The 22,136-nt window shown below is 39.2% G+C and overlaps 3 protein-coding genes across 3 annotated transcripts in view; all 3 read right to left on the bottom strand.

The window, feature by feature from the left end:
* Positions 1 to 1,499: 1,499 nt before the first annotated feature.
* On the bottom strand, positions 1,500 to 11,423 carry casp8 (caspase 8, apoptosis-related cysteine peptidase). The gene is made up of 12 exons (XM_084731772.1): positions 11,265 to 11,423; positions 9,698 to 9,847; positions 9,300 to 9,475; positions 9,039 to 9,144; positions 7,922 to 8,051; positions 7,719 to 7,777; positions 7,561 to 7,624; positions 7,401 to 7,462; positions 7,176 to 7,287; positions 6,043 to 6,170; positions 3,083 to 3,474; positions 1,500 to 2,122 (listed from the first exon to the last, which is right to left on the bottom strand). Exons 2-12 carry the CDS (start codon positions 9,803 to 9,805, stop codon positions 1,978 to 1,980), a joined length of 1,482 nt encoding a protein of 493 aa, XP_084587898.1. The 5' UTR covers positions 9,806 to 9,847; positions 11,265 to 11,423; the 3' UTR covers positions 1,500 to 1,977.
* Positions 11,424 to 12,376: 953 nt separating this feature from the next.
* Positions 12,377 to 17,927, bottom strand: catip (ciliogenesis associated TTC17 interacting protein). The gene is made up of 9 exons (XM_084731774.1): positions 17,608 to 17,927; positions 16,622 to 16,807; positions 16,476 to 16,531; positions 15,952 to 16,038; positions 15,648 to 15,815; positions 15,448 to 15,572; positions 12,953 to 13,029; positions 12,728 to 12,795; positions 12,377 to 12,579 (listed from the first exon to the last, which is right to left on the bottom strand). Exons 1-9 carry the CDS (start codon positions 17,711 to 17,713, stop codon positions 12,391 to 12,393), a joined length of 1,062 nt encoding a protein of 353 aa, XP_084587900.1. The 5' UTR covers positions 17,714 to 17,927; the 3' UTR covers positions 12,377 to 12,390.
* A 1,124-nt stretch (positions 17,928 to 19,051) lies between these two features.
* The window catches only part of LOC146318179 (caspase-8-like), a 4,235-nt gene continuing 1,150 nt past the window's right edge, over positions 19,052 to 22,136 (bottom strand). The window contains exons 2-6 of the mRNA XM_084731773.1: positions 21,623 to 21,966; positions 21,477 to 21,505; positions 20,246 to 20,351; positions 19,591 to 20,146; positions 19,052 to 19,407 (exon numbers count right to left, since the gene is read on the bottom strand). Coding sequence (XP_084587899.1) covers positions 19,260 to 19,407; positions 19,591 to 20,146; positions 20,246 to 20,351; positions 21,477 to 21,505; positions 21,623 to 21,959 — 1,176 coding nt within the window. The 5' untranslated portion in view covers positions 21,960 to 21,966 and the 3' untranslated portion in view covers positions 19,052 to 19,259. The remainder of the gene's footprint in view (positions 19,408 to 19,590; positions 20,147 to 20,245; positions 20,352 to 21,476; positions 21,506 to 21,622; positions 21,967 to 22,136) is intronic.

The following is a 22,136-nucleotide window of genomic DNA, read 5'->3' as shown; positions in this document are numbered from 1 at the left end:
TAGTTTTTAAGTCCACTGCTGGGGTTTCACAGGAAGACAAGACTGCTGATTCCCCCAGACAATAGAAGTGAATGGTGACCAGTTTTCAAATGTAAAAAACCCCAACAGAATAAAAGCATTAAATTCCTCCATGCTGCTTGTCTGGTGTGATCCAAGTCTGCTTAAGACCCAACATGCCAAACTGACTAAAAAAAAAAGTTTTTAGCCTGAATCCTTTGCTTGGAGCCATGTTCATGTACACATACACACCATCTGAACTGGGTGTGTGTGTTGTGACGGTGTGCAAACAGCGTGTCGGGACTTTACTTGACTTGGATTACACCAGACAAGCAGTATTGAGGCATTTTATGGTTTTATTCTGTTTGAAAACTTGTCACCATTCACTTCCATTGTTTTGGTTTCCTGTGAAACTCCAGCAGAGTTTTGTGGACAAACAAAATATACCCGACCCTCAATCGGCATGAGGGCGAGAAGATAATGACTGAATTTTCATTTTTGGGTGAACTATTCCTTTAAGTGGGCATATGTCCTCCTCCAATATACATTAGAAAAATATATTGAATATGTCATCTTTTTATAATCCTCTTAGTGATCTGTCTCATCTACTTTACTTTTTATTTTTTTCTGTCTGTTAATGAAAACATGAGTTTGTGACCCTCTATCCCAGCTGTGCACTTGATTGACCCAAACAAGAACTTCCTTTGTATTGCAATCACCATATATCAACTTGGCTCCAGTTTAATATATGCATATCTTCCCAAAGTAGCCTCAGTAAACCCAAAAACATTCAGCAATCCAGACAAAAGACTGCTGCTGTTGTTACAGTTATCTAGCTAACATTGGCTAAAGAAGGTTCTTTGTGATCATTTCCCACAGAAAATGTTAACAGTGTCTTTAAAGTGAATTCATTGGTGGAGGACATATCACAACAGATTTTTTTAGGACAAGGAAAACCCACTGGACACTATGAGTGATGTACAACTTGTTACAGAATTTAAATTTGATGCTTGAGAAACTTTGTAGCTACCTATCAAATGCTAACATTTGTTGACTTCTGTCAATGTTTGGCACCTCCCTTCTCGCTGTTTCAGTAATATTTTCACATTTCATTACTTAATCTATGGTTTCTTTCTGAGCAAGACTTCTCACATTGATTTAGTCATTTCAGATGCCAAATAATGAACAGAAAAAAAATAAGACAATCTATTTTGTAGTACAGATTTAACATTCAAAACTAGACAAGCATGATACTGATAAAATTATTAGTTAGCTGGAGATGTTTCTACATTAAAATAGTTAACCTGCCAATTATATATATCAACTCCGATAGGCTCATCTTTCGTACATTTTATTCTCATGTCCATACCTTTATTTAAACTAGATTGTGAATAAAAGCGTTGAAGAGGATGTAGATAATGGTTGGATGGATGTGAATAAAGGACTCTGAAACAGTATTTTTACATTTTGGTATAGCAAACTTACACAAACATCACTTGTATTTTAAGGGAAAACTTTAATTATTTTATTAATTTTCCCTTAAAACCACAACATCTAGAGCTGTTATGCACTACACTTTGATTCCAGTGTGTTGTATCAGTTTAAAAAGGTGGATGGAGGGTTTGTGAAATAAGTTATGACATTCATCGTTTACTAAGTGTAACTGTAACAAAAAGACTCCAAATGTCTCCTGGTATGCTTCTTTAATTCTCTTAAATCATGTTGTGATAATCATAAACATTTCAATAAGGGCATTCTTCATGAACGCTACAATGCTTTGTTGTTCTCAACATTAAATCACAGCAACATCTCGAGTTAACTCCAGAGACACTGACATTAAAATTCATTCAATCAGCAGTTTCATACAGACAGATAAAAAAACCCCCCACAAACACACAACCACAGTCATGCACACGGTAAACTAGTGTGGTCTCTGAATCCAGGAATTTGGCACGTTTTCAGCATTGCGCTCTGTGCCCATCAGTTCACACATTTGAGGACAAGCTTCTTGGTGAGGGTGTATTTGGGCTCTGGCATTTGCTTGTGCTTGTAGCGTAAATATTCTCCTTTGCTGACCTCCCTGTTCACACGGGTCAGGACGTCGTTTATGTTTTCGTTCTCGGAGCTGCACAGAAAACAATGGAAACACTGTACAAGTTAGAAATCTTGCTGAAATTCTAGGTATCTTGTATTATCGGTACAGCACATACATTTGAAAACACCAAAATGACACCAGGCCAGTTAGGAATGTGCCAGGATTGGGCCAATGTGAAAGCTCCCTTAGTCTGGGACTAGGAAGATTCTAAGAATGCTTTTAGCCCTGTTAAGTTGTGAGTTGTACATTATAGCCTCTTTGACGTTGCACAAATCCCCCACTAACATTCGGCTTTTGTCTTCAATGGGAAATAGTACAGCTTTTATTGTCAAGTAGAAAAATCAGGAAATGTCGGGTTTTCATCAGCAGTAATTTAACATCCTATCCAGCTGATGAACAACAAACTGGGGGGAAACAATCCATATTATGTAGGAAGTTACTTCTTTGTGAGTAAATGTCATTACACCGGTTGCGGAAACTGTGCTAACATAGCCTCCCTCTTTAATTCATTCAACCACCTTCTTGAGAGGGTCAGTGTTACAATATTTGTGATAAACCTGTTGACGCGCAAGGCTTTCATAATGTTTAAAACAAGTCGCGTTTCTCTTTCCAACCAGAAATGTGGGCTTTTCTTTCTCTACTGTTGGCTGGTTGGTGTTACAACACACAGAGCTGACCATACACAGGCAAGAGGACCTGTGTCACAAAGTGCTGTAAAAACACCAACATAGATGCATATTCTGAATGTACTGTATACATGTCCAAAGAATACTTCTAAAAGCTGAATAATACCAGTGTATTCCACGTCTTAATTAGGAAATGCTACAGTCAGAATAAGGCCTGTTTCAGAGTATAATCTGAATGACAGTGGAAGATTAATGTGCATGTAAATGTTGCCAGTGCTCATCCTTTACAGCCAAATCTTTCTTTTAACTGTAGCTAGTTGCCAAAAAGCGCAACTGGCGCCAACTTAAACCCTGTGCCTCTTACCTTCTTGCTGATTTCATTAGCTGCGTGCACAGCTCCTGGATGTAGATGGATCCAGTGGAAGTGTGTCGAAATGACTTGCACTGCGGCACGGTGGCCATGCCCAACAGGAAGTCAGCATCCCAAGGCACCGTCTCGCCACGCACAGGACCTGCGTCTTCCTCCAGACGGCTCTCTCTTTCCACCTCCTCCTGTCTTGGCCTCGGGGGACACGGTGTGGAGCCTTTCTGGTAGTCGTTTCCCTGACATGCTTGGATGAAGAACAATTTGGGCTTCCCTGCCAGGGTGGGAGCTGCTCCACTCTTGAAGGGCTTTGTCAAATCTTGCAAGGACACCTCCTTCTCATCAGACCCAAAGACGCATCCATTTTCTCCATGGGAAAGCACACATACCACCTGCGATCAGAGGCAGACACGTGATTCCTGATGACACTTTTTAATGTAGCTGGAGTTAAACATTAGATGATTTTTTCTGGACAGACTGGCAGATTTGCTCATTCACTTTCTTGAGCAATGAAGATCATTACGTCTCCCATATGTATAGGGTTACTATGAAGCTACAACAGAGTATCTGCAGAGTTTAAGTTAAATACAAAACTTTTTAAGACCTTTTTAATAAAATAAAGTTGAAATTAATGAAAGTATGATGGGTAACTAGTTGGAACAATATGGCAGAGAATTAGACTGTCTGGCCAAACAAAAGTAAGCACCTAGAATTAACTAAGCAAGTAGTTCAGAGCCTTCCATTGGATAATTACTGCAGTTATTAATATGTTTCAGTTGGCAACAAGTTTTTTTAAACTTAACTGATGCAATGAGGAGCCTCTCATTTCTTAAACATGTCAGACAACATTGTATATATATATGGTCGTGGAAAAGATGTTACCCTGCTTCAGAAGGGTCAAATTATTGGCCTGCATCAAACAAATAAAACTCAGGAGATTGATGAAACTACTAAAATTAGGTTAAGAAGTGTCCAACATTATTAAAATGTGGAAGAATAGTGGTGGACCATCATCTTCCAGGAAGAAATGTGGTCAGAAAAAAATCTTGAATGATCGTGATCAGAGAACGTTAAACGTTTGGTGAAACCAAATTGTAAAAAATCAACAGTAGAATTCCCAGCTATGTTTAATTGTGAAAGTGAGACACACAAGAGAGCTCAAGGGACTGGGACCAAACAGCTGTGTAGCCGTAAGAAAACCACTTATCAGTGAAGCTAATCAGAAAAAAAGGCTTCAGTTTGCCAGGGAGCATAAAGATTGGACTCTGGAGCAATAGAAAAAGATCATGTGATCTGATGAGTCCAGATTTACCCTGTTCCAGAGTGATGGGGGCATCAGGGTAAGAAGAGAGGTGGATAAAGTGATGCACCCATCATGCGTAGTGCCTACCGTACAAGCCTGTGGGGGCAGTGCTTCAGTTGCTCAGGTCGAGGTTCAGCAACATTATGAGCCCAAAACATGAGGTCAGCTTACTACCTGAATATACTGAATGAGCAACAACATTACATCAACAGATTTTTTTTTTCCTTCCCTGATGGCATGGGCATATTCCAAACACCAGGATTCATCGGGCTCAAACTGTGAAAGAGTGTTTCAGGGAGTGTGAGACATCATTTTCACACATGGACTGGCCACCACAGAGTCCAGACTTTAACCCCATTGAGAATCTTTGGGATGTGCTGAAGAAGACTTTACGCAGCGGTCCGACTCTCCCATCATCAATACAAGATCTTGGGGAAAAAATGAACGTAACTCTGGACAAAAATAAATGTGAGATTGCATAAGCTTATCGAAGTGATGCTGTTGGAATAAATATTATCACGACTGTGATTCAGTCATAGGTATGAGCCCGCTGACCTGATAAGCCAGATGGTTTGTTACACAGAACCATCTGGGAAGTCGTTAATAGAAGCCGTTTGGAAAAGGGCAGTCACTTTCAAAAGACTTGGGTGAACCATCTGTCTATCACATCTAACACAGGCTTCCTTCAACCAATTGAGAAAAGCCTTCAATGCCATTCTTTGCTCTTCTTTCTTGAAGAAACACTCTCCAGTTCTGAAAATAATTGATGCTATTTCTTTATCTATGCTACCCTCTTCAGGAGCTGCAATTGTTTGTTCAAGATGAGTCACTTCCATGGACACGTCTTTGCTTCTTGCTGTCATCACACCTAAAACCACACCTGTAGCTGCCCATAATCCCTCCTAAGACACCCATTGTCTGCACAACTTTTGGTATGGACACAAACAGATAACTTCAAGCCTGGCAAGATGAATTTTCACGTGATCTTGCAAATCCAGCTGCTTCGCAAGGTAATGAGGCCACAGCTTTACTTCAGTAGTTAACGTAGTGCCATTTATTAGTTAACAGTAATAAATGACAAGAGATTGTGATTTCTTTGTTCACTTACTCATTTCTTTGGTTGGACAGGACTGGGCTGTTGTCTAGCAACATATAAACATGTTACTGCAGACTAACGTTAGCTTGCTAGCTACTTTGTGTAGGTCGACAAGTAGAGCTCTCCTCTCATTGACCAGACGAATCCATGAAACTGCCTGTATTCAGCTCGCTCTTTTTAAACAGACTGAAAGTTGATGTTTATATTTTTGAGATGTGGACCAAACAAATGGACTGAGACCTTGAAAAGGTAGGACTTGGTCTGTGGCCAAGCGGACCCTGGCACAGTTTGCAAGGTCTATTTGATCCTTTGTCCTATTTATATTTTTTTTATTTGTCGTTACTTATATTTATTAAAAATACTTGTGAAAGTTAATTGCCTGATATCAGTCATATTTATTGTTCAACCGTAAAATATCTTGCCTCCATTACACATCTTTGTCACAAATCAGGGATCATTGTAAAAAATATTCTGCCAGTAAAAACCCTGTAAATCTTCCACACTGCACCTTTAAGACTAAAAATTAAAATATATAAAGTGGTAAGGAATGTTAGAGCTCACCAAGGCATCATGATTCAAAAAATTTACTTTGCCCAGCTCGTTCAGCACATCTCGCATGGCCTGCGCAGACAAGTCGTTGTGCACCACCACAGTAAAGCCGAGCAGCGTGAAGACTTCATGCAGTTTCTCTGTGTTACATAAAAGAGAGACAAACTGAAGCACAACAGTAGATTTGTTTCCTTTTACATCATATATGAGACACGTATCAACTGTGCATCTTCAATCCTGACTGGTGTTAGGTTACTAATAGGGACGTCACAATATATTGAATATCGCGGAGTCATTATCACACAGGACTGTGACAATATCTACATAATAGTCATTGCCAAAAACAATTCATGCCAATTTTACTTTATTTCATTAAATAAGAAGCACTTTAAAGGGACAGTTTGCCTCAAAATCAAGTATACATATTTTGGCTTGTAGTGCTATTTATCCATTTAGATAGTTTTGGTGTGAGTTGCACAGTTTTGGAGATATCAGCTGTAGAGTTGTCTGCCTTTTCACCAATATAATGGAACTACATGGCACTCAGCTTGTGGTGCTCAAATTCATTTGAAAAGCTCAACAGCAACGTCTCTTTCCAGAAATCTTGACCCAGTTACTCAAAATAGTCTATAGACCTTATAGTGTACTTTCTTTTTACAGCAGAATGTACCTAAACTACTCTTTTTGAACTCGAAAGAAAGTAGTTCCTACATGAAACTGCTCACAACAAGGTCTGTTGAATATTTAAAATGTGGCACTTCAAGCATCAGAAGCCGAGTGCCATTTGGTTCCATTAAGTGAGAGAAGGCAGATGTCTCGACGGCCTATATCTTCAAAACTCTTTAACTCACACCAAAAACTATCTGGGTGGATAAACAGCACTGCAGGTAAGAGGATAAATATCAGTTTTAGATTTTGGTTCGATTTTATATGAACAAAAAAAATTCTGTACACATCAGATTCAGGCTATTATTTAATAAAAGATTTTTTTTAAGTTGTCCTTTTTTTGTTATTAATAATGTGATATCGTATAGTGGTATTATTGTACCCTAATACTGTTACATCACTATGAACTAATAAATAAACTAAATAAAATAAACTAACAAATAAATAAGCAGTGCATAAACAACTAAAAGGATACATACTCTCATCTTGCTGAGTGCCAGTTCTGTTTTTCAACTTCATTCCCGAGAAAAACTCATTGTTGATGACCACACACAGACCACGTGGGATATGAGTCATGGGGTAGTAGTCATCCTAAAAAGTTACAAGCACACACACCAATGGAGACAAATCATTAAACATTAATGTTCTAATAAACGAATGTGTAAGTGGATGGATGAGAGACACATGTCTGTGTGAATGGTTACCGGATCAATAATACTGGACTCTCGGTTTGGTTCTGCATCGGATTCTGGACCCTCTCTGACATCTGGAAAACAAAGATGGGGCATTTAGGGAGAACTATATGATAATGTGCTAAAATGAACCCAGAGACAGTGAGTAATGCAGTGAAACAAAGAGACGTACTGCGGGGCTGAGTCTCAGGCAGAGGCAGGCTAAGTTGTGTCGGCTGTGAGTTGTTGTTGACCCTCTGTGGGAAGAAAACAGAGTCCCAGTCCTCAGTAAAACGACTCATTATAGGATTAACAACACACACACACACAGGCACACATTTAAACACACACCTGGTAATCCATGGTGACATGAGGTGAGGGCTGAGGAGTTTGAAGGTGCTGGGTTATCCCTGAAAAAGAGCCAAGTCACTTGATGAATTTAATAGAAATATAACATCTCTCTGTGTGTGTGTGTGTGTGTGTGTGTGTGTGTGTGTGTGTGTGTGTGTGTGTGTGTGTGTGTGTGTGTGTGTGTGTGTAAGTGCATCTCATACCTTGCATGTAGTCTTCTACAGTCAGTGCCAGCTGTTGATCCAGCTCCTTCAGGACTGTGAGCAGTGTACCAACTTCTCTATTTGACAGTAAACCAGTCTTTTCCATTTCAATGAAGACATCCAGGACAGTCTATAACCAACAGACAAAAACTTGTTTGTGTCTCTGTGTGTGGAGACTTAGTAGCCGCATCGCAAATTTAGAAAGCAAAGCACTTGTGGTGCAGTAATAAAGGTGTGAAGAGTTATCCATAAAATATACCAAAAGTTCATTAAGCATTCCTATAGTAGCCATATTCATTTTAAATAAACATGCTGAACAAACTGTAGATAAAAACAGAGAGAAGTACCAGTGTGGAAGCTAAGCAATGAACTGCTGTGGACAGGGTCAGCAATAAAACGTAGCTAATACACTTACTATGGATGAGTACCTCCTACAACCACACTTCAAATGATCCAAACTATCGATTTAAGACATACAGACCACACAACTAGTCTTTGTGGACCAAAGTTGAGGATGTCCACATCATCAGAGTGTCTCATACTTCATATGGAACTGAACTCATAATCAAACTACAACCCAGTTCTTATTTGGAAATATATAAATATGACATTCTTCAGCCTGATTGAAATTAGATTAAGACAACCCACAATACATCTAATGAAAGCAATTTATATTAATCAAACTTAACTCCACATGTGTGTTTGATACTACCTTGGCAAAATCTTCTAGTTTGAATTTTCAAATCATGAAGCAGATAAATTTACTTTTAAAAGTGGTGGGGACAGTTTGTTGATAGAAAAATAATCATTTAAGTTGCAGGTAAATGGGGCAGATGTGTGCTGGTGTTTGTTCTTGCTTTTAAAAAAGTTTTTGAGTTACTTGCAAGTTAGTACTTTTGTACTCCTCCTAAAGTAGTTATTTTAATGACCACTCTTCTTCTACTTGAGTGCCGGTTTACGCAAAGTAATATTTATTCTACTTGAGAGCAATTTATGGCTACTCTACCCACCTCTGCTCCTAATGTATATCTAACATTTTGCTCAAAAGTGAAAAAGTGAACATGAGCACATGTCAACATTTCCTATAAAACTATGAGTGTGGCGGGTGTGTTCTTACGATGCATGCTTCCGTTTGTCTTTTGCCCAGCCTGTCACTCATCAGATACTTCATCTTGTCGAGATTTTCATCAGTCATGTTCTCGTACACCTTGTACAACATCATCCTGACAGACAAGAGCATAAGAGTGGAGATGAGACAGAGTACAGGGACAGACAAAGTCAAAACAGACAAAAAACTTTAGGAATAAATCTGACTGTATGGTAATCCTGCCGCACTTTTTGGACTTTCCGGTTATAGTAAATTTCTTTCTGCTTTCACCTGTAATCTGACAGCATGGGATTTGCATCTGTTTCTACTGGTCGACAGCTGTCTGTCTCCAGGAGGTTGAGAAGATCTGCTCGCCGGATCGTGTTGAGGAGCTGACGAAGGAAGAAATGGTTGTCCAGCAGACAATTTTCTTCTAGTCTTATGAATAGGTCTTTTGCATCCTTGACCTGTATGAGAACAGTCAAGAAACACACACTCAAACCTGTATCAATATAGTGGTTGGGGTCTAACAAAAAACAAACAAACCCAATACTTAGTACCTTTTTGATACCACAACAGTAGATAACACACTGACCCTCAGCGTTGACAGAAAAACAAAAAAAAAACACTCAACTGCCTAGGGTTACTGGCCAGTGAGACATTTTTCGTCAGATATGGACGGTGCTCACCCCCTCCAGGCGTTTTCTCTTGACAACATCACGACACAAGAAGCAGAGAGCAGCAACCTCTTCTGACACCAGCTCCTCATCTATGCGGGACAGCGTCACCCTGTCCATCGCAGACCCACTCCCACCAGCACGGGCCTGGTGCTCGGCTCACTGGGTAATAAAAGAAAAGTATGCATAGAGTAGAGACACTAAAATAAGATTAATGAAACCTTACAAGAGCATGAATGACTTGACTGGTTCATTAAACTAGCTTAGAAACAAGCTTTAGAGAAATACCACATCAACAAATATCTAGAGAGACTAACAAAGCCACAGACACCCTACAGTACAATAATCATTATTGTGATATCAAATACCACTACTTTTCTTAGTGTGGATGAATATTTAATATATAAATATTAATTTACCACATAGGTGATAAATTTAGCATAAAGTACAGTAAGATCACTATAGCTGTTTTGTTTTTGTTTTTTTCACTGAGGCCCCAGATTGTAAGGAGAGAGTAACTGTAAATTTAAGCACTCAGTTATTAAAAAAAACACCATGATCCATCCTGGTAAATGCTATGTAAATTGTATATACATAGCACAGAACAGATTACAAAGTGGCAAATAAATATAAAACATAATTTAAAAATGTATACATTAAAATCAAGGACAAAAAAATAACTGACTTTATCAACCCAATATTGGCCTATCACAGTTATACTGGTCTATACTGTTATACGTTATCAGATATGCAACCATATGTAAATTTCTTTTAAGAGATTGCTCATATTTGTTAGCTTTATAGGCAGCATTCTGTGTTTACTTGATTTTTTTTTCTTAATTTAGGTTACATATTTATATATTGGATATTTTGCTCTTTTCATGTTTTTTTTAAAATTTATAATTATTTATAAGTAATTTAAAAATACCAGTGAAAGTTTACGGTTTCAGTGCCCTGATATAATGTTGAACGATAAAGTTTATTGTTAAACTGTAAAATTTTTGCATCCATCAGTACTGTCTCCCAAACTGGTCAATGTTAGTATCTGACAGGCCCTACTTTAGATGTTAAGGCTCCACAACTTTGACGTAGTATTTTCTTTAAAATTGCTCTTAAAAGCATGTTTTTCTTGATTTTAAACTTTTGTTGTTGTGTTTTACGTTTGTATCAGTCATACTGTTTTGTGGTATATAAATAATTTACTTTTTAAATTTACTATTACTATATTATAGTACCAAGTATACTTCGGAGTACAAACTCTCGAGGACGGGGGACGCAGAATTGTGGCTCAGAATTGTTTTTTTTATTAATAAATGACGCAATTTTACGTCAACATGACGTGACGTCACGGAAAACACCGCCAGCCACGGTGATGTTTGTTTGTTTGACTTGACAAAAAGTTAATAACAAGTTTTAAAAGTTTTCACTCAAGTCGGGGCGGCACCACAAAAGTAATACAACGTTAAATCACTTTCAAATCAACATCCACCGGCTTCACGTTCATGTTCCTCCACAAGTTTTAACGTTACACAATGATTCAACCAGAAGCGGTGAGTCCGCTTAAGACCTTCAAACTTACCGATGCGACTAAGGTTCAACAAGCGAAAGGATGTGTCTTCTTTAGTCCAGTAACAAACTCTTTTCTGAAAGCGAAAACTTCTCAAACAAAGTAATTTGTGGCGTCAGTCGTTCAGCTAACCCGTGCAGGTTTCACTTTCAAGGGAAGTGAGTTGCTTTTGAGCTGTGGCGGATCCTACTGCTGACTATTTCAAAATAAAAGTCATGTTTGTTTGTAATGAAGACGCAGAGAGGTTTGAATTATTATTGCGAGTCATTCTTACACGGATTAGCCTTTGTTTAGCTCCACATTCACCTAAATAGGAAGGGTGAAGCTCGTCTTTTACTATATAATCTTTTTTTAAATTTTCCACTTTTATTTTGAAGGCAAGCTTATTTGCGTAAGACTCATGCTCACATACTGTGTAGTATTTAGATAATTATTTAACAGTCTAATGCATGGATACTCAACTTGCTTTGCTAAAGGGCCACTTTTACAAAATGTCAGGATTCACTCAATAATAACAACATTATTTATCAGATAAAAATCAATAAACATTAAAAAGCACATAACTCATCTCTATTTGAAATTCTTTATTTTAATATTAACTGGGTTATTAAATTATTGACTAAATGAACTGGGTGCAAGGATTGACAGATAAATAACTTTGCTGCATTTACTAACCGCAGCTGCATGTAAGCTGTAAATGCTACAACATCAAACATAGCTGGAACCCATTAAACACAGCTGCAATGATACATGAACATGAACATAAAATACTACTACCAGGAACAGGATTAATAGTAAATCACGGGCCAGTTTTGGCCCCCAGGCTGCAAAATGAGTAAAAACACCAAGTGACTGCTCAGACATACTGTAACTACTTTGCCCCAACAAAACTGACAGGGTAACAAAATCAAACTACAAACTCTGTTTGAAACAAACTACTTTATTCAGATTACTGAAGTTTTTAAGCAAGATTACACTCAGGTGAAATCACAGGTTAGAATCTCCACCATTTTTAGTACTGGTTATGTATAACTTAGAAAAAGAGACCAACCCAAATGCAGTTTTAATATTTCATCTCCAGTTAAACTGATAAACAGCAATAGAAAGTTATAAAATGCTGTTCTCATCAGGTGTGCTGTCAGGGTGAGGGGGCTTTCAGGGTTGCTTCTGGAGGATGGCGGGAGGCAAAAGAGAGAAAGTACTCTCTAGCAAACTGGAAGACATCATCTGGTTTCCTTAGCAGCAAGAACTGCAAGAAGTCAGATATGAGGGCACGGATCTCTGGGTGCTGTCTCAGGTATGAGGCGTGGTCTGCCTTCAGCTCCTCCTGTTCCACAGACACATAAACACACATTCATATTCTGGGTAAGATAAGATCAATGTGAGGAAACAATTTTATTTAGGCACAATCAGTCTGCATAAATGAGTCAAATATTAAGCCAGCCTCTTCATCATATCAGAATATTATTGGTTACCTTTCTGTCCAAAAACTTGGAACGCATCTGCATGTCTTCTTCCCAAACCAGCGGGATCTTCTCAAAACCTAACACACACACACACACACACACACACACACACACACACACACACACACACACACACACACACACACACACACACACAAATATACTCATAAAATCAACATAACTGACAATATCCCCTTAGAGAAACAGTTTTTATGAGTGTATGGGAGCTGTTACCTTTTTCTAGCTGTGATGGCAGCTGCAGTAACCTCATGGTAACCGGTGATCCTACCTGCACTCTGCTCGCTAAGTGTCTGATAAGAAAACATAAACTGCTCAAAAATCTATTCATGAAATAATAATAACAGTTTTATTTGCAAGGAGATTTACAGATGCAGGGTTTCAGTGGTGGTGGAACAGTACAACGTGCACACGCTCCTGAAAAACATCTAAAAAAAATGCATATATATCAATGTCTCATTAAGCATCCACAAGAATCTTGTGAAAATAAATGTTCCTAAGTGTTAGAAAACCTAGTTAAAAAAAACTGAACTGAACAAAACGCAAATTACATTATTTCAAACTTAGGTTTAAAAACTTTTTAGATACGTATTAATGTATATAAGACCCTAAACTACAAAGTTAGAAGGCTGTTGTGAATTTGGGTTTCCAACGGCTTTAGCTGTTTACACTTATCCATGTGAACACGTCTCTGGTAGCCAGATCACAAATCTGATTGCAGTCAGCCTCTGTTTTTCCAGGTTAAATGCGAGTCAGGGTTGGCCCTGCCCCCAGCTGGAAGGTGGTTGTACTGCAGCTGGAGCTGTTTGGAGCCTGCTGTGAGAAATAAGTTCCAGAGGCCCGCCTGAAAAGATGTGAATTCAGAGCCCAGTATTGTATGCAATGTCTCCAAGAGCTTTACAGGTCCACAGCAGCAACAGACTCAGTCGAAGCTTATCAAGGAGAAAAGGGAAAAACTCAAAACAGTGTTTCAATTATGTAGTTTCTAATTTAGTTTAAAGTAATCATTTTCTGAGGCCATGTGAATAATTTATTAAAACCATTGCTTTCAGAACAGTTGCAGTTTGTGGATCTTGCTTAGGCACAACTGCATTTAAACAAAATGTCTTATTATTTTATTCGTAACTTGCAGAGTATAGCTCCACATACAGTAGGTGATGTGAACACCACCCCCTCAAACCTGGATCTGCACCTGACATGTCACACAATAAGAATGGAAAAAAACTCAATGTCAAGTCCCTTTTGATATGTCCCTTGTTTTCCTCTAAGTCAGGTGCAGTTGTTGCCACTGGCTAGATTTAAAGGCAAACTAAGCAGGATTTTCCTGAAAAACAAATTTATACCCAAATAAATTTAACCCATCTCAACCTTCACTTTGACCCACTAAAAGTGTAGAAACCCTACCTTCTGCTTGTATTTTCTTATCTTCTCATTATTTTGCAGTGTTTGGGACTCTTTACTAACCTAAAGCTTCAGTCAAGCTAGGAATGCAACGCAACACTCATTTCTTTCTGGTGTGTTTACAAGCGGCAACTGACAAATCCTGCTCATTCTACCTTTAAATGACAGATACATTAACACTAAAACTGACCATTAGTTTGATTAATCATGAAACCACCAAAACACCAGTGACATACTTTAAAGAGTTTCAGACACTAAAAGAATTCTTTCACCGATGACATTTTTTCATTCATTCATTTTCTGTAACCGCTTATTCCGTAAGGGTCGCGGGCTGCTGGAGTCTATCCCAGCTGACATTGGGCGAGAGGCGGGGTTCACCCTGGACAAGTCGCCAGTTCATTGCAGGGCTGACACATAGACAGACAACCACTCATACTCACATTCACACCTACGGGAAATTTATAGTCACCAATTAACCTAGCATGCATGTCTTTGGACTGTGGGAGGAAGCCGGAGAACCCGGAGAGAACCCACGCAGACACTGGGAGAACATACAAACTCCGCACAGAAAGGCCCTGCCCGAGCAAGCCGGGGGATCGAACTCAGGCTGTGAGGCAGCAGTACTAACCACTGCACCACCGTGCCGCCCGATGACATTTTTTCACAGATGAAAATGAGACGATAACTAAATAAAAAGTAATTTATGATGACAAAAATTATGACGAAATCTATAGGCACTGTCATCAACAAATAAAAACGAGATTAAAATGTTAGGATGGGATGAGCAGTGTTTTATAAGGCATACAGTGTCAAGACAGAACAGTCAGTAAAAAAGGCACACTGACTCCCACTGTAAATTTAGAGGAACATAACTGTGCCAACAGTGAACAAAATGCCCCAGATTAAAAAAAAACAAGGGACTGGGTTGCTGGTTTTAGGCAGGACAACATGCTTCAAATATAGACAATATATTAGGTAGGATTCAACTGATTTGATATACTGTACCGTCTATGACTCTAACTTGCAATTTGGACTGCTGTGCTCATTTTTGCATGTGCAATTGCTACATATTGCTCCTAATGTTAATAAGGAAAATCTACTGTACATTTAGTTGACTAAAATCTTATGATAATTAGTTGACTAAAACTGGAATAAAACAATTCTCATAACTAAAATATGACTAAAACTAAATGGCATTTTATTCAAAAGACTAAAGCTAAATCAAGCAAAATTAACACTGTGTACCCTGTTTGAGTTTGAGACTGTCCAGCGATTCCAAGAGCCTGCAGCAGTGTATTTATCGAGCTTACCCATCGGCCAGGAAGTAGCACTGCCAGGTCGTGGGGCTGTCCTCCAGAGAGCGCACAATCCTCTTCACGCCAAATACCTCCACCGTCTCATCCACAACGTCCAGCTGCTTCAGACCAAGCTCGCTCTGTCCACAGAATAATACCATTTTACTGGGGTTTAACTATTCAAATACACAGAATCAGCAGGATGTCATACTTACAAAAGTGGTGTGGATGATGCGTAATCCCTGGTCAAAGGAGATGAAGGTCAAGTGTTCTGGCACCGTCTTCCTAAGAGCGATTAGGCGCATCAGCAGCAGGTTGGAGCCCTCGGTTACCAGCCCTCTTAGGACAGACATGGGATAAGAAATGCTCTCCTTTGTCACCTCCTGTACACAAACACAAAAAAGGATTACACTTTACAGCACGTTTGTTGACATCTCCAAGTAAGAAATCCATGGAATACTTAGCAAAGCACACTGTCATACAATGATATAATGAAAACTCTGTTGTGTCTTCTCTCACCTGTCCTACAGTGGTAATTTTATCAATCACCATCTGCCCGTCATGCTGCACCATGTGACACCTCTTGTCCAAACTGTGGCCTTCAAGCTGAAAAGGGAACAATGTGTTTAAAGGAAGGGCGACAATATTTTCACTTGGCATTAGCTACAGCAGATGCCAGTCGGCACACTCCCAATTTGGAGAAGCAGAGAGGAGCGGAGGAGGAGAATGAACGACTGTAGACAGGGTCTGAAAATGCTGTCTGACAGCAAGGTAAAGCTGTAATTCTAAATACATTGTACACTTATTTACTTATTGATCATTTTAAGTGGCTAAAATATGTTTTGCTGCTGACCCTGTCCACAGCAGTACATTGCTTAGCTTCCTTCAGCAGTGCTCCTGCTGCTTCTCCAATCTGGTGATGTGCTGATGGACATGTACAGTAGGTAATGTACTGACTATGGATTAATATCTCATACAACCCCTCTTCAAGCAATCCGAGCCACTTTAAAATGAAACAGTATGGGAAGCTTTCAATAGCTCACCTTCACATACTCATGGTAGTGTTCCTCTAGCACCTCCAGGTCTGTGGTTAGGTAGGCTTAAAAAGACAAAGAACATGAAGATATTGTAACATCTGTAAATGGGAAAAAAAAAAAACAGTGGAGACCAGCTCCTGCATCCTCCTCACCTGTCACTGTTGTTCCACAGGGAGAGTCATCAATGGCTCCCTGGCTCTGAGCGTGCAGCAGCATGCAGGGCCGCTGGCCTCTACGGGCAAACTCCACCGTCAAAATGAACTTCCCCAGGTCTCTGCCACCCTCTGACACAGTCACCAGGGAGTCTGGAAACACACACTTCTGCAGCTCTGCAGGCTCTGAGAGAGGTGGGATAGACTTAAAGGGATAGTTCGCAGCATTTGAAGTGGGGCTGTTTCAGGTAGCTATCTATAGTTAGTGTATTACCTTCAGTAGATGGTGGTGGACACACCCCGGTCTGGATAAGCAAAGAGGGGCACCAACACAGAAGATAAGCAATGTACTGGTGTAGACAGGGACAGCAATAAACTGTATTTTAGCCACTTAAAAAAGGGCCAACTAAAAAAAATTAGTTGATCTGTGCATTATATTTGTAATATTTTCACTGCTTCACTATGCCTTCAGACAGTGTTTTCTGACTGGAAACAGCCTTTATATATGCTATACACTGCTCTCTCCAAACCAACCAGACTTCAATCATTTTACCTCACAGAACACAGAAATTGCTGGTCTACTACTGCCTCTATCTATCAGGTTGCTTGTGTGATTTTGGTGTTTTAAAAGGGTAGTTTGGATTCACTGAAGTCACACAATAACACAAACAACTTAACGTATACAGGCAGTGCCCTTCTCTTTATTTCCAGACTAGGGGCGTGTCATCCACCACCTACTGTAGGTAATACACTGACTATTGACAAGTACCTCATACAACCCCACTTCAAAAAATCAGAACTATCCCTTTAAAGTTGAATTCCAGCCACAAAGGCCAGTTTCATTAAGTTTTTCTATTTTCTGTTCTGTGCTAAAAATGACGAGTGTTCCTGCCTATTCGATTTATATGGGAAAATTCAACATGTGCCAAAACCAGATGGTTGCGCAGGTTCACTTCAGAGTCGTCTAGAAAACACTGAGCACTCACCGATGCTTGACATGAAGGTGATGGCTTCATTGGAGGCTTTCAACTCCTCTTCGTGGTCGGCTCCATCAATGTCCGCTGAAGCCCCGGCAGGAAGCTCGTCCTCCATAATTAACGCTGTCTTTAAATAATGGCAGGCCCTCCCAGTCGTGAAACACGCACCTACAGAGAGTTTCGTTTGGACAAACAGCTTGTTTTTGTCATTTTTCTGGCAAGCGGCCAGTTGCTGCACTTCTATCCGCAGCCTCTGTTTTTGATACGGAAAAATGGCGCACACGTTGTCACGGCAACGACGCTGCAGTACCGAAAAGACGATTGTATGTGCGCAGCCAAATCTGGAAGTTTAGTTCCCGCTGACCCAAGTGTACACAGATAAATCCTACTCATTGATTATTGATAATGTGTGATGGATGAATCAGTTTCATAATTTCGAGTTTTTTTTAAATCTCAGAATTATGACTTTTCATCTCATAATTTCGAGTTTTGATCTCATAATTATGACTTTTTTTTAATTTCATAATTATGACTTACCTTGGGGATGTGTTTTTTCTTTCAGTTGCGGCTTCCATACTCTTTTCACAGCCGCCATTTTGACATGATTTAGTAAACACAGGTGTTACCAGTGATTCTAATTAAAGTTCTTTTGCATTCAGGTCAAACAGAGTCAGAGTGCTGCTGTTCATGTTTGCTCAAGCTCTTGAACATATAAATCAGTACCCGTTTACCGTATTTATATGGCTGCAAAGTATTCAAATACCCATTATTATCAATGAAATAAAAAAAAAATCCAGTTTCATGTATTGTGACCATGGTAAATACTGTACTGTAATGAACCATGGTGCTGACTGTAAACTGTCAGAAAATTATAGTTTATAGTACCACAATCTGCTCCTGTCTCTCCAATCTTACAATATATAAATAGTACATTAGATAAAATACTTTAATTAACAGATGCTGCATGCCACATATTTGTATTTTATCTTGTTTTTTTTTTTTTAAATAAAGTAGCAGACTATAATCAAGACTGTAACCTTCTCTTCTGTCTTTTTTAACACACAGCTAAAAATGGGAACATGTCTAGGGGACAGCTCCAGCCAGGGACAAGCTACCAAAGACAGCAACTGTCCATCTGGTCACCCTATCTTTTTTGCATCTGTTTTACATTTTTCATATAAATATACTAAACCTGTACTGTTTGTGTCTGAATAATATATTAAAATAAATATTTTTTCCAGCCATAATGGAATGAAAACTACTTCTTTCAGAACGTGTCACTGTCAGAGACTAAATAGTGCATGGGTAAGTCTAGGAGCCAATATACATACACTTTTATATTGTATTAGCAACTTATAGTCATGCATTTAGGGCTACTGTTTGTAAAAAGTTCTAGTGAACTACTAAAATTTCATAAAGCTAACCTCTCCTCAATAAAATATGGACCCACCAGTGCTCAAAAAACAGTTTTATTCTGAGACATAAATCTGACAGCATAAAAAATGTGGTGATTTAAAAATAAAACATTTGGAATGAATGAATGAACATTAGAATGCTTTTAAAAAAAAAGTACAAAAGAGTACATTTTTAAGAAAACTCTTCCCCTGACTTGATTGCACATCCTTAATTAAGACACAAGATATACAGTGTTTACTTGAGCTTCAGTTATGATGTGGTGACAACACAAGTCTCTTCCGCAGGGTGAACCTAACCTCAGGCATCTGCTTTTGTTCACCCGGTTGAGAGGTCGCCTCTTTCTGGCTTACTTCATTGTTCACGCGGTGGAGGATGGTGGTCATGTCATCACACCTAAAACCATATAGATTGTTGAAAAACATTAATATCTCTATATTATGATTGAATAAAGTGTATAGTATACAGTGCATGGTAATGATCATATCAGACTGTCTAGAAAAACTTGAAATGTTATTGATTTTTGTATATTTCAGCAATGAGATTAACACAATATTTCATTTTGAGTTATACATTTACCTCGGACAGCCCTCCTTCAGCTGCTGACAAACAGATTGGACAAACCAGCTGCCATTGATTGTATGTCTAAATGCTTTATAATCTTCAACAGTGGCCATGGCAACCAGAACATCAGCTTCCTCAGGGATGGAGAGTACATCACAATCATCAGTCTGCAGATCATTTAACAACACTCCACGATGTGTGGCTGTCTTCCCTTCAGCCTGGCAGGCCTGGATCAGGAACACTTTGGGCTTGCCGATGAGGGCTGATTGGTCGCCTGCCTTGAAGATTCTTGTTACTTGTTTTATGGAGAGGGAGTCCCCATCGATCCCCGAGACTACACCCCTCTTTCCGTGACTCAGAATGCAGCAGATGAAGGCATCGCCGTGTTCAGGAGCCATCTGAAGATCACTGAATCCACTGCCGGTCCACTCCTTAACACCGAACTCCCGCAGCTGAGAGAGGTCGCTCAGGGAAGCAAAGCAATTCAGGGCCCGATCCATCTGGTCTCCGGTTTGGTCTTTACACATCAGCACTCTGAACCCCAGCCAGCTGAACACCTCCGCCAAACTGTCTGCAGGAAGTTTAGTTTACAAAAATCTCTGTCAAGCTTCAACCACCAACAAACTGGGCAACAACGTAAACCTGTGAATCTGTCTACTTTGGTACATACGAGCATCTTTGTCGGTTCCTCTTCTCACTTTGCTAAACATGAAATTCTCGTTGTTTATGATGAAACAGAGGCCGGTAGGCTGGCTGTTCAACTGGTAAAGCTCGTCCTAAAAATAATGCAAACAGTTGGACACAAACACTTAATGAAGAAGCAAACTAGAGTGGATATTTTTTACCCTTTAATATTTAAAGCTCCAAGACTTTTACTTCAAGGAATAGCTCCAATTATTTGAAGTGGGGTTGTGTGAGATTGAGTTTTAGATACAGTGGATGGCAGTCAGCACGCCCATAGATTGCTGTGGACAGGGTCAGCCAAAAAAAAAAAAAAAAAAATCCTGGCCACTTTAAAAAAGGTCCACTTAAAACAATAAATATTAGTGTGCATTATATTTAGAATATTTTAATGCCTTTATCTTCCCTTCAAACAGCCTATTCTGACAGGAAACTTCAGTTATATGAGCCAAATATCACTCTCTACAAACTCCACAGGTCAAACCAGTAATTTTATCTTGCAGAACACGGGAGTTGCTGGTCTACCACTGACTTTATCTGTTACTTTGTTTGAGTTATTGTGTGATTTTGATGTTTTAATAGTTTAGTTTGGATTCACTGAACTTGCACAATAACACAAACTAACTAACAGACTGAGGCAGCAGCAGACCAGCATTTGCAAAATGAAATGACTGATTTCACGTTTGGAGTTTGGTTGGTTTGGAGAGACCAATCGTTGGCTCGTATAACGGTGGTTTTCCTTCAGAAATGACTGTCTGACAGCAAAGTTAAGCAGTGAAAACACTCTAAATATTGCATACAATTAAACTGATATATACTTTTTAGGTGGACCTTTTTTTAATTGGCTGAAATACCTTTTATTGCTGACTCTGTGCACAGCAGTCCATTGTTAAGCTTCCATGCTGGTACTCCTGTCTGCTTTTCCTAACTAGAGGTGTGTTGACCAGCATCTACTGTAGATAATAAACTGACAAAACCTCATACAACCCTACATCAAATAGTCCAAATTATCACTTTAACAGGTACCTTGAATTTTTGCTACAGTTTAACATATAAAAGCATTACAATATTACACAGCCGATGTTAATGTTAATGTTAATCCTGGCTAATAAGCAGGTGTCTGCAGGATTTGTAAGTCAAAGCCCTTCTTGTGTCTCTTTAACAAAGCCTAACTAAAATACAATATAATACATGGTTTTACTATTAGGTAAAAACCTCACCTCCCTTCGCTTCTTCTTCTCTGGAACATCTGAGGAAATCAGAGTGAAACAGAATTACACCTCCAAACATAAAGTCAACATCCTGTGAAACAGACGATAGGCTGGTCACAGTCATTCCTATACCAAAATGATGTATGTTAACATACCACTGTCGAGCGAAGAAGCTTGGACAGGGTAAGTTAAAAGGCTCCTGTCGCTCAACTGTATTTTCTTCAGGTCAGGGAAAGTCGTTTTGACTTCCTCATCAGTTTGCAGGAGGTTCAGGAAGGCTTGGCAGGTCTCCTCTCCTTTGTTCATGATCTTATCCACCAGCGCAATGACGTGCCCCTCCACGCTTTCTTTGTTGATGCTTTTCAGGTTGTTGTACTCGCGTCTGGTTATCAGGTTCTTCTCATGAACTTTGTTGAGGATTAGATTGTGGTCTCCACACAAAGTCTCCTGAATGGCAGTTTTGTTACGTCTCACTGTGTTTTGGGCCTCCATTCTGAATCTGACACAGAGAAAAACACAGACAAAGATGAGAATTAGACAACGAGAGGGACTGGACAAATGTATACAAAAAATCAGTTCAAACTTTAAATGACTCTCTCCTTTTTTTGCTGAGATTTATCTGTGTAGTACACCAGTATCTGTGGCAGGAGGTTTGACGTTGTTTATCTG

The sequence above is a fragment of the Lutjanus erythropterus genome, chromosome 12 (assembly GCF_056507025.1).
Source record: "Lutjanus erythropterus isolate fLutEry1 chromosome 12, fLutEry1.hap2, whole genome shotgun sequence".
Taxonomy (NCBI): Eukaryota; Metazoa; Chordata; class Actinopteri; order Lutjaniformes; family Lutjanidae; genus Lutjanus; species Lutjanus erythropterus.
Note: the sequence above shows the minus strand (reverse complement) of the source record. Positions and strands in the feature narration are given on the sequence as shown.

What these genes read in the sequence shown, in the direction of transcription:
- casp8 (XM_084731772.1), bottom strand. Translation starts at nt 9,805, where the DNA reads ATGGACAGGGTGACGCTGTCCCGCATAGATGAGGAGCTGGTGTCAGAA. An exon ending in TGTAGAAGACTACATGCAAG is followed by an intron (nt 7,778 to 7,921) that starts GTATGAGATGCA and finishes GCTCTTTTTCAG; the next exon opens with GGATAACCCAGCACCTTCAA. An exon ending in ATGTCACCATGGATTACCAG is followed by an intron (nt 7,625 to 7,718) that starts GTGTGTGTTTAA and finishes TTCTTCCCACAG; the next exon opens with AGGGTCAACAACAACTCACA.
- catip (XM_084731774.1), bottom strand. Translation starts at nt 17,713, where the DNA reads ATGGAGGACGAGCTTCCTGCCGGGGCTTCAGCGGACATTGATGGAGCC. An exon ending in GCCATCACAGCTAGAAAAAG is followed by an intron (nt 12,796 to 12,952) that starts GTAACAGCTCCC and finishes TGTGTGTGTTAG; the next exon opens with GTTTTGAGAAGATCCCGCTG. An exon ending in CCAAGTTTTTGGACAGAAAG is followed by an intron (nt 12,580 to 12,727) that starts GTAACCAATAAT and finishes TCTGTGGAACAG; the next exon opens with GAGGAGCTGAAGGCAGACCA.